Below are 12458 nucleotides of genomic sequence, written 5' to 3'. Positions count from 1 at the left end.
ACCAGAGTTTTAAATAATCCATCATTGATTAGAAAGTTTGTCAAATCAGTAATTTTAAGAAAATATCATAAATGGAAAACGAGCATGAGTCTTCGACAGAAATTTCAACAGATAGCTCAAGTAATACCGACAGCATTCAAAATGTTGACAATCAATGCATAGAATTATCCAATGAGGAGCAAAGGATAAAGGATCAAGCGGACGTCGATTTAACATTGGATCTAGGAAGCATGTTGCCAAATTATGATCGTGTTTCTGAGAATGAGAATGATGATTCATTAGAAAAGCTCTCAGCTGTTCTTGAACAGCCAGAAGACTCGGTGATTTTAGAGGGCGCGCAGTCAGTAGAAGATGGCCAAGATGATAAAGATTTAAAGTACACACTATGTTAAAAAAACCTTTGTCAATTAAATAAAAAAAAAAAAAAAATATCACACGTTATATTGAATAATTTTCGTAACTAACAGCTACATTCTTCGGGAGCGAATAGAGTCGCTCAGTGAAGTAATGAGGAACTTAAAGGAAGAATTAAGGAAGGAAATAGAACTTTGGAAAAAAGAAAAAGGGGAATTGCAATTTTTACGTGAAAAGGATGATGCATTGGCTTTGGAAGAAGCAACTGCAGCCGCACGTGCAGCTGCAGCAGCCTATGCTGCCGAATCGCCATTATCTAACAATCTGGGTAATTTTTCTTAGGAAACGAGATGTAAAATATTTGAATAATGTTTTAATAACGGATTCATTAATTTATGGTAAAGGGGATGTTTTAGATATCTCATCAGAGGATGCGTTCAGAGAATTGACAATACTCGAATATGAGAAACGTTTGGCTAAATATCAAGACGAATACTCATTTATTCAGGCGGAAAAGCGTTATAATGCCCGATGGAAAATGATAGCAAACGCGTATAAGCAGAAATTGATGGAAGTGGAACGACTCTGTAACGAGGAATTAGAGAAAGTTCAAAAAAATGTGAATCATTTGCAACCGCTGAAAGAAATGGTATCACAATGGTATCTCGATGAAGAAAACCATGGTGATTCGATCAGAAGAACCGATTTTGCTGCAAATGTCCAGAAACTCAATACTTTCAATGAGAATAATATGCTCAATCGTCACACATTGCAAAAGATAGACGCGGAAGTCAATATGGCACCAGAAATATTCGTTGCTCGATTCAAATCCGACGATCCAACAAAAATAGATAAACTTTATGGATAAATCTCTTCCCATACTTATAATAATACTTTTAATTCAACGTTTTCGGGATACATTTGATATACACATATTCGTATTACTTCTCACATATTAGAAACAGAATTACAATTTACATAAATCTTAAATTTTAATTTTAGACGCCATTTTGAATAAATAAATAATCTATCGTAAAAAAATATACATACCTTTACATTATTTCATGTTGTTACTCCGTGAAGGATATTTCCATTCATCATGAGAAATTTTGATAATGCAGTTGCATTCAAATTAAGGCAAAATGTCTACGCTTCTCTAGGGGCTACGGATATGGGAAAGTGATTGCAAAAGTTTTGAAGAATTACCGATACATACTATATAATTTTGCAAGACTACAATTGTACAACAACTTTGATGCAAATTGGTTTGTTTAAAACAATATTTGAGAACTAATACGTAAAAGTATATCGTTTATTGTGAAAAATATCTGAAGTACGTTATTCAAAAGTGTTACCGCGCGCGTTCCTTCGTTCACTAACGGATGTGGACTATACCATTTGGACCGTTCCAATTGTTCCAACGTTCCTTATTCATTGTTTACGTGACGTGGTACGTTGAACGATACGTTTACTGGTTGTTGCCGGTTGTGTTCAAGCAGAGTAAAGTTGAAATTGTTTTGTTTAACTTGGTTCTCGTAATTTTTATAAAAAATAGTTGTGACAATGTTGCAATCTATATTCGACGATGTGCGGCGAATGAATAAACGGCAGGTAAACGAATTTCTTCGTTCGAATTACCGTAGATTCTTAGAGTGAGCACATATGGTCGATAAATAGGCTTTATCACTGTTTTCGATTCCTTTTACAGTTCCTGTATCAGATGTTAAGTTTTGGTATGATCGTTACATCTGCTCTGATGATATGGAAAGGCTTGATGGTTGTAACAGGTAGTGAAAGTCCGATCGTGGTCGTTCTCAGGTATTTGAATACTTAACCTAATAGTTACATTTGACGCATCTTTCGCGCGAATAGTTCTAGTTTTAAATTGTAATGTTATTGATTTTCTATTAAATTTTGTACACACTGTCGATTTCTTATATATTATTAACAATGTTTTGTTCAATGGATCATTACGTATTGGAGTAATTATACATTTCGTATTATTTAAGAATCATAAGTTGTGTGATAATATTAATAATAGAGAAACATTAAATTTTATACTTTTTGCATAATTTATAGATTTAATTTAGCGTTTCAGTATTTTAAAACATGATTTTTTATGCATGGAAATTTTAATATTATAGTGGTAGTATGGAACCAGCTTTCCATAGGGGAGATTTGTTATTTTTAACCAATTACCAAGATGAACCAGTCAGGGTAGGAGAAATTGTTGTTTTTAAAGTTGAGGGTAGAGATATTCCAATTGTACACAGAGTACTTAAACTACATGAGAAGTAAGTATCTTTTAAATATTAACGACAACAAGAATAAAGGGTAGGTATACATCGAATTATTAAAAAAAATAATTTATGTATTTTAGGGGCGATCAAAATAATACTGTTAAATTTCTAACAAAGGGTGATAATAATTCTGTTGACGATAGAGGTTTATATGCAGCTGGTCAATTATGGCTGACACATAAAGACGTTGTTGGCAGAGCAAGGGGTTTTTTGCCATATGTAGGAATGGTTACAATATGTATGAATGAATATCCCAAATTTAAATATGCAGTATTATCAGTTTTGGGATTATATGTTTTGGTACACAGAGAATAAAGGTATTTCATATGGGAAGTTATGAAATAGACTATCTGAACATTTACAAAAAAAGTGCATTGTAAATTTAAATCCTAATTCATAACTCAAATACACATGTGAAGCTATGTACAATGTGATTTTATGTCTTGTTGATTTCGTACCACTTGAAGAACCTTTTGTTATGCAAGAGGTTAATAATATAATAGTTTTGCAGAATTGTATGTATATTTACAATAGTAATAAGAAAATATTAAGGTATATGTGTAAAACAACAGTACTTTTGTACTGTATTAAAAAATAATGTTCTGCCATTATTGGCAAAATTAAATGTACAAACGTTTTTATTTTCAATTAATACTAATGTTGTTTTTCAAACATTCATTAACTCGTTTCATAAATTATTTACAAAAATTTTCGTTAACAATATAATATATTATACAAATATCAAGAGTTTCAATATTTTATATTTGTAATCGCATTTACAGTATTTTCTAATTATAATGTAAAAATTATTATATCACTGAACAGGTAGGAAGTGTAATTAATTTACGCTTATTTTCGATATTGGGAGATCATAAAATCAATAAATGCTGATACGATACAACATATACCATTACCTCTTCGTACACGATATGTGTTTTGTTGTGCACCAGTCAATAGAAAGATGCCTCTAACGTGCAGTATGCTTTTAAAGGTAAATTAAAATATCAATAAAATTATAAAACTTCATATTAAAAAATTTTTATGTATTTTTTATACAGTATGCTCGACAATGCAGTAAAAATGAACCGGCAACTGTTTTATGGTTACGTAGACAAATTAATTGGCCTCCTAAAATACCATTGAATCTCGCTGATCTTCTACGTTTAGAAAGTATATTTGATGTATTGGATGTTTATCTTTGGTTAAGGCAAGTAATTATACAATAATATGTACAGATTAACATCTGTGTTAATACACAGAGCATTTCAGCAATTATGGTATAATCAGCAAAGAGACGATTTTCTGTAAAAAAAATACGCTGAAAATATGAGATATAATTTTGTCATTTGTAACTTTGTTTAACACTAAACCTAACGACACTTCGTGTATACCTAATTCTACCGTGTGCGGTCAAAATGATTGGTGATTAAAGAAGTAATAATTTTTATGATTTAACTTAGATAATGGTTAATTTATAACTAAATGTATATAAAATGATGAACTTTCATAAAATTTTGTCCAAATTTACTTTTGTTTAATTTCAATTACAGACTTAAATTATTAGACACTTTTATTTATATAGAGATATATCTTATTCAACTTTGGTGCATTTTTTACAAATTATCTTATTAACAAATGTACATTTACCGCATAAATATTTTCCGCATCTTAAACAAATTTTCGTAATTTTGTAACCTTTACAATTTTTTACTTGATAAGTTTTTTGTAGTAATGAATCTGAACTTGTTGATAGTTTTATTGCATGGCTTTTTTTCCGCGATTCTTTATGTAAAAGTAATGTATGCACTAGATTTATAACAATTTTCTCTGTAAATTGGCCCCATTGGACCCAATTTATTGGTTCGTAAACGTTCACTTCTTTCACTCTTCTTATCAAATCGTATAAACCTCATAATTTCAGCAAAGTCATTCCTGCTCATCGTTTTTGAAAAAAATGCAGGTCTCCAAATTTTATTCCACAAATATGAGACATCTAAATTTTTTGCCTGATATGCACCACGGGCATATAGCGGAGCAATAAATGCATCTAGTTTCGTTGTATCTAGCTCCCTCTTAGTCCCCAATACTCTAAATGCTTCTTCTTCCATACATTTTATTATACGATCCCTTATACGGTGATCAATGATAGGATAAAATGCCGTCTTTATTTGTCCTTTCATTATGTGCCGTTTAGCATATCCCTAAAAATATTATGAACTGATGTCCTACCAGATTTGGGACTTGTATCTATTTCTCTCCAAACTGTCCCATCGGGCCCAGTTTCGATATATTGGTTCTCTACATCAATTTCACCCTTTGCTGTCAACGATAATTTCTTTTCTTTTTGCTCTTACGTAAACGCTTATGTATAATATTCAACTCTGATTCGATTGTAAATAGCTTTTCATGTGTCTCCATGTCGTTTTCAGTTGCAGAATTTTTTTGTTCATCGCACACTAAAAAGTCTTCTTCTACGTCCGTTATTTTTTTTTTTAAAGTCTTGACATTTCTAGGATAAATATTTATCACAGAATAATACCATGTACGGAATACAAAATTATTGTCAAATTTGATATGTTTTACTTTTCCTTTTATAACAACTTTGCACAAAACGCTCTGAGATGCTTTCTGTCTGAGTTTTAGAAATAACAAGTTTAGATGTTAACTAATTCACTAACAAACTGAGATGTATTCTAGTCGAAAGGACAATAGCAAGTTAGAATATGGTCTGTGACGGCGATATTTATACGAAAACATTGATGAGTATTAGCCGTTCTCCACCAACGGTTACTCGAGGGTGGAGATGGGAAAGCATTTCCCATGTTTTATCGCAATGAGCAATAACCCTAAAAAACTTCTTGACTTTTAAAATGTTTGTAACAATTTAAATTTTATGTCAGTTCCTTAGGATTATTATGGGCCTGTGTTGATATGTTTTGACAGCTGGTGGCCATCTTCATCGAGGGATGGATTATGTTTTATGACAAGATTACTGGTGTAACAGCTGTTATTATTTGTTATTACTGATTTTGTCCATCATTTGACCTTGAGATAGCCTTTTCTTTGTACTGATTGCATTTATTTTAAGAATAACTAAGATATTTCGTCGAGCGGTTAAAATGACCGCTCACGATAGGCAAGGCAGAGTACAAATTTTTCTCAGAAAGTAAAAGAGCAAACTAAAAGTAAATACCGAAAAATATATTGTATACATGTTTTAGGAAAAATCAGAAATTATGAAGCGGTATGATAAAGTTTAAATATGGTTAAATTTGTGTAGAAGTTCGAGAGCGGTCAATTTGACCGCCGCTGGTAGGTTTAATGGTAAAAAAAAAAATCGAGTTTGAAAATTTGTCAATTACACATGTACGAAGCCAATTCTTGATGAAACGTGTTCAAACTCTCCTCAGCATGTCTCATATTTCGAAAACAAGGCGTGGTATAAATAAATTTATAGCGCAGGAACATCCTCTTATTAATCGTACCATAATTACTGAGATATTATGTGCAATGCATTGAATTATATTATTTGTAGTTATCGAATGCCAGACTTGTTTCCTGATGCAGATGCAGTTAAATCATTACAAGAAGAATTAGATAAAATTATTGAGCAAGGAATTAAAGGAATTACAAGATTATTTAAGAAGCCGAAAACAGGTACATCAATTATTGTTTGAAGTATGCTGTTCATAACAAAATTTATATACGATTATATAGAATTTGATTTATAATTATTTATGACATTATTGAAAATTTATTTATGGAATTAAAAATAGGTTGAATAATGTTTGCTTTTATTAGATTCTGTGATTGATAAAGAACAGTCGTCTTGTCCGGACGAAAATCTACGAACAAATGGTAATTTGTTAGATATTAAAAGCATTATGTGTTTATTTTTCATAATTCTATAAATTACATTACATATATATATATATGTTGCAGGTAAACATCGGAAAGATACATTAAGTTATACGTTGATATCTCGAGGTCTCCTAACACCAAAAATGTTAGAACAATTAAAAATGGAATGGTCTACGGTAAAAAGAATCTCTTCTATAAACTAAAAAATTTCTATAATTTAATCAGTTAAATTATGGATAAGTATATCAACTTTTTTTATAAACTTTTTTTATAAATCTTTTTAGGAATCCAACAAAAGAACTTCAATAGATAGGAAAAGAAGCGGACCAAAATCTCGCAGCTAAGAAATCGTGTTACTCAGTTATTGTAACTTAAATGAGACTTACAGAATGTTTCTTTTGAAAGATAATGCGAGAGAGATTAAAGAAAACTTTTTAAATAATTTTTGTGCATCTTTAAAACAATTAGTGTACTCCCTACAGGAATTAGAAATGAGATAATTAAGGTAAAAAGACGCAATTAAAATTCGTACTTCTAAAAAAATTTTATTTAAAATTATTTGAAGATATTTATAAATTCATATCTGCGATCTTGTCTGTTTGCACGTTTGTTTTTTCGACGAACTGAATATATATTCTGCTGTTGTTCTGTAAATATTGAAGGATTGCGAGGACATACAAGCTTTTTCAATTTATGCTGTAATGTGTGAGACAGAGAAATGCATCTTGTACATCTTGATGAATCGTTATTCACTATCAGTGGACATAAAACATGTCGCCATTTTATACCATCTTTATAAGCAACTATGATACGATGCATATTTTGGAATCTTTCGGTATTATATATACCTAATTTAGAAAATAAAAGCTTTATTTCTTGAAAATAATCAAAGAATAAAAAATATATATAAATACCTTGACAGACGGTTCTTTGATTGAATTCATCAATAAGTTCTTCTATATCTAATAAACTCTGTACCTGTAAATGTTTTCCTTCTCTTATGAGGTTATGAATAAGTGGATTAATCTCTTTATTTACAACAGCACAATGCAACATCATATCACTCTTAATAAACACTTGCTTCTCTGTAAATGGCATTCCACCTTCTGTCATTCCCATATACAAATACACTATCGTTGTTGTGAGACCTTTTGACGTTACTAAACAAGACCAACCACGTGGTAATAATACCTCTGTACATATTTCAAGTAAATCTTCAAACAACATTTGACTTTCATCAATTTCATTACTCATAGGATAATACTTATTTAACTGATTATAATTTAAATTATACATTATTTGATTTTCTATATATACATTCTCTGTGGTTTCAAAATTATTATCTATTGGATTCTCAATAGAAGCAATATCTTTTTTCACTGCTTTATGCTTCCATATCATTGTTTCATGTTCTTCAGAAATATAATTTTTAAAGGGAGACTCTGAGACTTTCTTGGTTACATTGAAATAAGAATCCTCTTTGGATACTTGATTTTGTTTCTCCCTTCTGTCTTCAGGATTTATGTCTTTCATTAAGTTTGTATCAGAAATAATACTGTTTTCCATAAAGTTTGTTGATTTACTCTGTTTTACTTGATTTAAACTTTGCTTCGGAGATTCCTTAATCGTAGATCCATTATAAGATGTATTATTTACATTTGAAATATTTTCCGATAATTCCATTTTCTTTAAGAAGTTTTGCTTAGAATTATGGATACAATCATTAATATCACGAGAAAATTGGTAACGTAAAGATGTAATTTTATGATTCCCATTATTACTTATTTGTAATTTTTCTTCGGTTCTCGGTATGAGGAAATCTGTTTCTTTCTTTTCTACTGTGCTTACTTTATTAAATTTACCTATATTATTATCACTCTCACCAGAATTTTCTTGAGCTTGTGCATTTTCTTCGAGATGATAATTTCTTCCAGGTACAGCTCCCGGTCTCAGTCTGCATTTTTTATATTTTATCTATAAAATAATAGAATTTTTTCATATGTGATGATTTAAAAATTTATGATATTTATATAACATAGCAGCTACAAAACTATTATAACTTACAGTTATAACATATGGTGGCACTCCACTGACCCAATGTGTAATAATATCGTCTTTGTGAAAATGTTTGCTACAGACATATGTATCATCAGTAACAGCATAATTCTCAATAGCTATGGCATTTTGCCACTTTTTACGAGTCTCTGGATCTTTTGGTGCCGAGAAAAAGCTATAAGTGTTTCTGTAATTGGTTTCCTTGCACAATACACACTTGCGCGTCATAATGACACTATAAAATTTATTTTTATATTATCTTACTTTAAAGTATATATAACATTATTACTACACATTTTGTACCGCTTTTTATAGTACATATTATACATTTATTACAATTATTTTAAAGTGACATGGTACAAAACAATAAATCATAAAAATAAATTTAGGTTATACTATCTTTATGCTAAAATACCATCAAAAGTTAATATATATTTGCCTTAAAGCTTCAGTCAATATTATTTTCTATTAATTCCATGGAATTTCACATTTAATTACATACATTTAGCATGATTGTTCACCAGTCGTCAATATTGTTTTAAGGCAACTATTCGGTTTTCGTTCAATAGTATTATTTAATAGGAGATATTAATAGTGGTTGTTAATTTTACACTTCATTTTGAAAAGATGATTCAGAGCATTTTGAGTAGAAATTGAGAGTTTTTCCACGTTTTAATACATCTTTAATAACTTATTTATTTTGATCTTAAATTTTTTTGACTTTCATCGCCCTCTATTGGTTTATTATCATGAATATAGAATGTAAAAATTTTATAAACGAATCCATTTAACTTTGTTTTACAAAACAAAATTTGAATGATCAATTAAAGAAATCTAATGAGGGAATGACAGATATATATACTATTAAATTAAAATTAAACATAAAATGTAGAAAATATGAAACACAGAAGAAATACATCATTTCAGTTTCGAACACACCTGGAAACTTTTTATGTATTATTATATAAAACATTTTACAATTCAAAACAACATTAAACAATTTCATTAACATTGTGATGAGGCACAATTATCATAATCATACTGATATAAATTTAAAATAATGAAAAAATTGTTTTATTTTCTAACGTCAATGTTTGTTGCTATTTTCTCTTTATTTACTGTTTGTGGGAACTGAGGAACTCTCCTTTGAAGGTAAGTTGCGGAGTTGTAGTTCTTAATGAGGAAATAGATTAAACACACGGAGACATACTCAGGAAGGATTTAAAGTTAAGGATCTCAATGATCTTTAAAATTTGTTCTACTAGAGCAATTCTAGAAAATGATGAGATGAAGATATGGGACAAAGTTTTCGGACGAGAATTCTGTAAAAAAGATATATCAAATTTCTCGAGAGATATTTATTTTTTTAGAAAGTATTAATTCAGCTTTTTTAATTTTGTACTTGAAGCTAATCCTCAATGAATTCAAATGCGAAGTAACCTATTTATATCCTTAGTTGATCATTAACGATTGAATTTGATTATGAAACGTCTTGTTGAAAAGTTTCTTGCCCAATTAAAGAACAATGTGCATCTGCGAACAATGTACCTTCTTTGGTAATAAATCTCATGTGCTTCGTAAGTACGTATTGTTTATGTATTTTCAAGAGGGAACAGGAAATGTTCCACCTTAAAACAGAGAAGCAAGTAAGGAAAGAAGCAAGTGAACAACTTCTTAGTATCTTTTATCTTCTAATGATTAACGAGTTCAATGTTCTTGTTAACGTTTGACCTTTTGAACCTTTAAAAGATTAAATTGGGGAATATTTAGAAATTAATTAAGATTTTGTTATTGTTTTTTCTGTTAAATTGATGTGTTCTTCGTGTTTAAAATTGTAATATTCTTATTACATATATATATAATAATTGTTTGTTTGAAAATCTACAAACAAAATCTACAACATATATATATATATATATATATATACTCGTATATATATATATATATTCTTTAAATATGTATACTTTAATTAGCATTGGTTTAAATAAAGACAAAAATGATAAATATTTTACATTAAAAATACAATTTAAGATAATATTGTAATAAAAGTGAAGTAGAAAAGGTGAGATTAGCAAATTCTTTATTTTCAATAGTTTGTTTTAAAATGTTCATTTTGATCGAAGCATAATATTGTGCGGAAATTCACGTTCAAATATTTCTATTAAATCATAATGAAGACCAAATAAGATGATCTATTATTTAAATAATTATTTTCCAAATATTTTATTTAAATAATGTCTACACCGCAGCTTCAAAATTTGCAACGTGATTGATTTCTGTGATTCCGTATACAGTTTCCATTCTTCATCTAAGCATTTACACATTTATAAAGACGATAAGTTGACGTATGTATAATCCTTCGTAATCGGACAGTTGTGGTTTCTACTCGATTTTTCATGACTGCATATAATTCGCGAATCCGACACTTTCAGTGATATCAACCACTTACGAAATTGCAAAGGATCGTTGCGTTTTACGCTAAGAAGCTGTTTTTCTTTTTGTGTCCCTTTTTAAACAAATGTCTAAGCAACCGTCGTCGTATTGGTTGACTGAAAACATTTTCTAAGAATGCCCATAACAGTAAAGTGAAAAGAACCACTCCGTATCGAGGAACAAGAAAGCGTTGAAAAAGAACGAAAGTTAATGGTCCTGTTCTTAATGGAGCCCCGACATTGAAAGTAAATGCACGAAAATTGCATAATTTCATTGAAAACGATCGAGCCAATTGATTAAACTCAATTACACCTTTTAGTGGATCTTCTGCCAGATTGCGCTTGAAATTTATTACACATTTTTTAAATACTTTAAGTTACAAAAATAAGGGTTTTCTAAGTAGGTATATACATATATATCTATGTGTACTATTTTTCTTAATTAAGTACTTAACGGTGAGTCTGTTACATACTTCGTTTCCAGGATATAGGTTAAATTTGAATGGTCGATGTCTAAAACGCGTTATTTTAGTATTATCGAATTATTTATAGAAAAATTGTGTTCATATAATTTTTTAAATTATTCGGGCGATGTTCACATTAAGAAATAAAGGATAGAGAAATTTATTTAAATGTAATGATTTAATAAATAAAACATATGTATATTTTTCATTTTACTATTCTTATTCGTTCATTTATTATTTATTATAATTTATTTTATTTTATTTTATTTTATTTTATTTTATTTTAATACTTCGCTATTTTTACTTTGTTATCATACAATTATAAGAATTCAGACATTTTCTGTTACTGTTTAGGTAAATTTTTATTTATTTTATTTGACGATTAACGTTAAACTTAAGCTAATGATAACTTGAGCTACTGCAAGGAAATGTTGTAGAAAGTTGGAATCTTAAAGATTTCGTGTGATTTTTCTTGTACATAAAATGTAAATAAGTCTTGCCTTTCCTAGAATTGTTTTACCATTTCATATTTCGGTTGATAAGATTGTTGGTGAAAGTATATAATTGATTCGACGATAACGTGACGTTCCTCCATCCTATTACGCTTGCCTTGAATTCAGGGTAAAATAGGTAGAGCCTTGATACGCCTGGCAAAATTACGCTACGATACACTTGGCTTCACAGACGGTCTACTTTTAAGAGCGGTAACTAGTATCTAATTTACATATTAAGACGAACTAAAATCTTTCCAAGGAAGCAATCGCGATCTGGGAAAATTTCACAGAGATCAAGCAATTCCAAGCTAATTTTCTGTAATTTATAACTGTGAAATGTTAATTATTTAAAATTTTGAAGATTTATGTTTCACGACGATTTTTGAATTCCAATTCTACGAACTTGACTTTTGTATACATATATCGTACAATTAAAAGTAAAAATACATAATGAAAAAATATTATTATGTCATTCATTTGTACATTTATGTAACAATG

The 12458-nt window shown here is 29.5% G+C and overlaps 4 protein-coding genes across 5 annotated transcripts; 3 read left to right on the top strand and 1 right to left on the bottom strand.

Annotated features, from left to right (window-relative positions):
• Positions 1 to 8: 8 nt before the first annotated feature.
• LOC117206205 lies at positions 9 to 1249 on the top strand. Its single transcript, XM_033445334.1, has 3 exons — positions 9 to 376; positions 468 to 682; positions 759 to 1249. Exons 1-3 carry the CDS (start codon positions 72 to 74, stop codon positions 1220 to 1222), a joined length of 984 nt encoding a protein of 327 aa, XP_033301225.1. The 5' UTR covers positions 9 to 71; the 3' UTR covers positions 1223 to 1249.
• A 553-nt stretch (positions 1250 to 1802) lies between these two features.
• On the top strand, positions 1803 to 3088 carry LOC117206203 (signal peptidase complex catalytic subunit SEC11A). The gene is made up of 4 exons (XM_033445332.1): positions 1803 to 1965; positions 2063 to 2172; positions 2499 to 2648; positions 2735 to 3088. The coding sequence occupies exons 1-4, from the start codon at positions 1918 to 1920 to the stop codon at positions 2967 to 2969; spliced, it is 543 nt and encodes a 180-aa protein (XP_033301223.1). The 5' UTR covers positions 1803 to 1917; the 3' UTR covers positions 2970 to 3088.
• A 457-nt stretch (positions 3089 to 3545) lies between these two features.
• Positions 3546 to 7015, top strand: LOC117206204 (ATP-dependent RNA helicase SUPV3L1, mitochondrial-like). Its single transcript, XM_033445333.1, has 6 exons — positions 3546 to 3645; positions 3713 to 3861; positions 6190 to 6311; positions 6456 to 6512; positions 6597 to 6691; positions 6800 to 7015. The coding sequence occupies exons 1-6, from the start codon at positions 3616 to 3618 to the stop codon at positions 6857 to 6859; spliced, it is 513 nt and encodes a 170-aa protein (XP_033301224.1). The 5' UTR covers positions 3546 to 3615; the 3' UTR covers positions 6860 to 7015.
• LOC117206202 lies at positions 6924 to 9319 on the bottom strand. Of its 2 annotated transcripts, XM_033445331.1 has the most exons (4): positions 9073 to 9319; positions 8580 to 8805; positions 7430 to 8489; positions 6924 to 7363 (listed from the first exon to the last, which is right to left on the bottom strand). In XM_033445331.1, the coding sequence occupies exons 2-4, from the start codon at positions 8796 to 8798 to the stop codon at positions 7071 to 7073; spliced, it is 1572 nt and encodes a 523-aa protein (XP_033301222.1). In that variant the 5' UTR covers positions 8799 to 8805; positions 9073 to 9319; the 3' UTR covers positions 6924 to 7070. The 2 variants fall into 2 exon arrangements, with proteins under 2 accessions (XP_033301222.1, XP_033301221.1); XM_033445330.1 differs by having other exon boundaries at positions 8580 to 9319.
• Between the last annotated feature and the right edge of the window lie 3139 nt (positions 9320 to 12458).

The sequence above is a fragment of the Bombus bifarius genome, unplaced genomic scaffold, assembly GCF_011952205.1.
Source record: "Bombus bifarius isolate JDL3187 unplaced genomic scaffold, Bbif_JDL3187 scf7180000007998, whole genome shotgun sequence".
Classification (NCBI taxonomy): domain Eukaryota; kingdom Metazoa; phylum Arthropoda; class Insecta; order Hymenoptera; family Apidae; genus Bombus; species Bombus bifarius.
This window is presented reverse-complemented; position numbering and strand designations above follow the sequence as displayed.

Coding starts and splice junctions, on each gene's coding strand:
- LOC117206205 (XM_033445334.1), top strand. CDS start 72: ATGGAAAACGAGCATGAGTCTTCGACAGAAATTTCAACAGATAGCTCA. Junction 377..467: donor CAAGATGATAAAGATTTAAA/GTACACACTATG, acceptor CGTAACTAACAG/CTACATTCTTCGGGAGCGAA. Junction 683..758: donor GCCATTATCTAACAATCTGG/GTAATTTTTCTT, acceptor TTTATGGTAAAG/GGGATGTTTTAGATATCTCA.
- LOC117206203 (XM_033445332.1), top strand. CDS start 1,918: ATGTTGCAATCTATATTCGACGATGTGCGGCGAATGAATAAACGGCAG. Junction 2,173..2,498: donor CCGATCGTGGTCGTTCTCAG/GTATTTGAATAC, acceptor TTAATATTATAG/TGGTAGTATGGAACCAGCTT. Junction 2,649..2,734: donor GTACTTAAACTACATGAGAA/GTAAGTATCTTT, acceptor TATGTATTTTAG/GGGCGATCAAAATAATACTG.
- LOC117206204 (XM_033445333.1), top strand. CDS start 3,616: ATGCCTCTAACGTGCAGTATGCTTTTAAAG. Junction 3,646..3,712: donor CGTGCAGTATGCTTTTAAAG/GTAAATTAAAAT, acceptor TTTTTTATACAG/TATGCTCGACAATGCAGTAA. Junction 6,692..6,799: donor TAAAAATGGAATGGTCTACG/GTAAAAAGAATC, acceptor AAATCTTTTTAG/GAATCCAACAAAAGAACTTC.
- LOC117206202 (XM_033445330.1), bottom strand. CDS start 8,798: ATGACGCGCAAGTGTGTATTGTGCAAGGAAACCAATTACAGAAACACT. Junction 8,490..8,579: donor TGCCACCATATGTTATAACT/GTAAGTTATAAT, acceptor ATTATTTTATAG/ATAAAATATAAAAAATGCAG. Junction 7,364..7,429: donor TCAAAGAACCGTCTGTCAAG/GTATTTATATAT, acceptor TTTCTAAATTAG/GTATATATAATACCGAAAGA.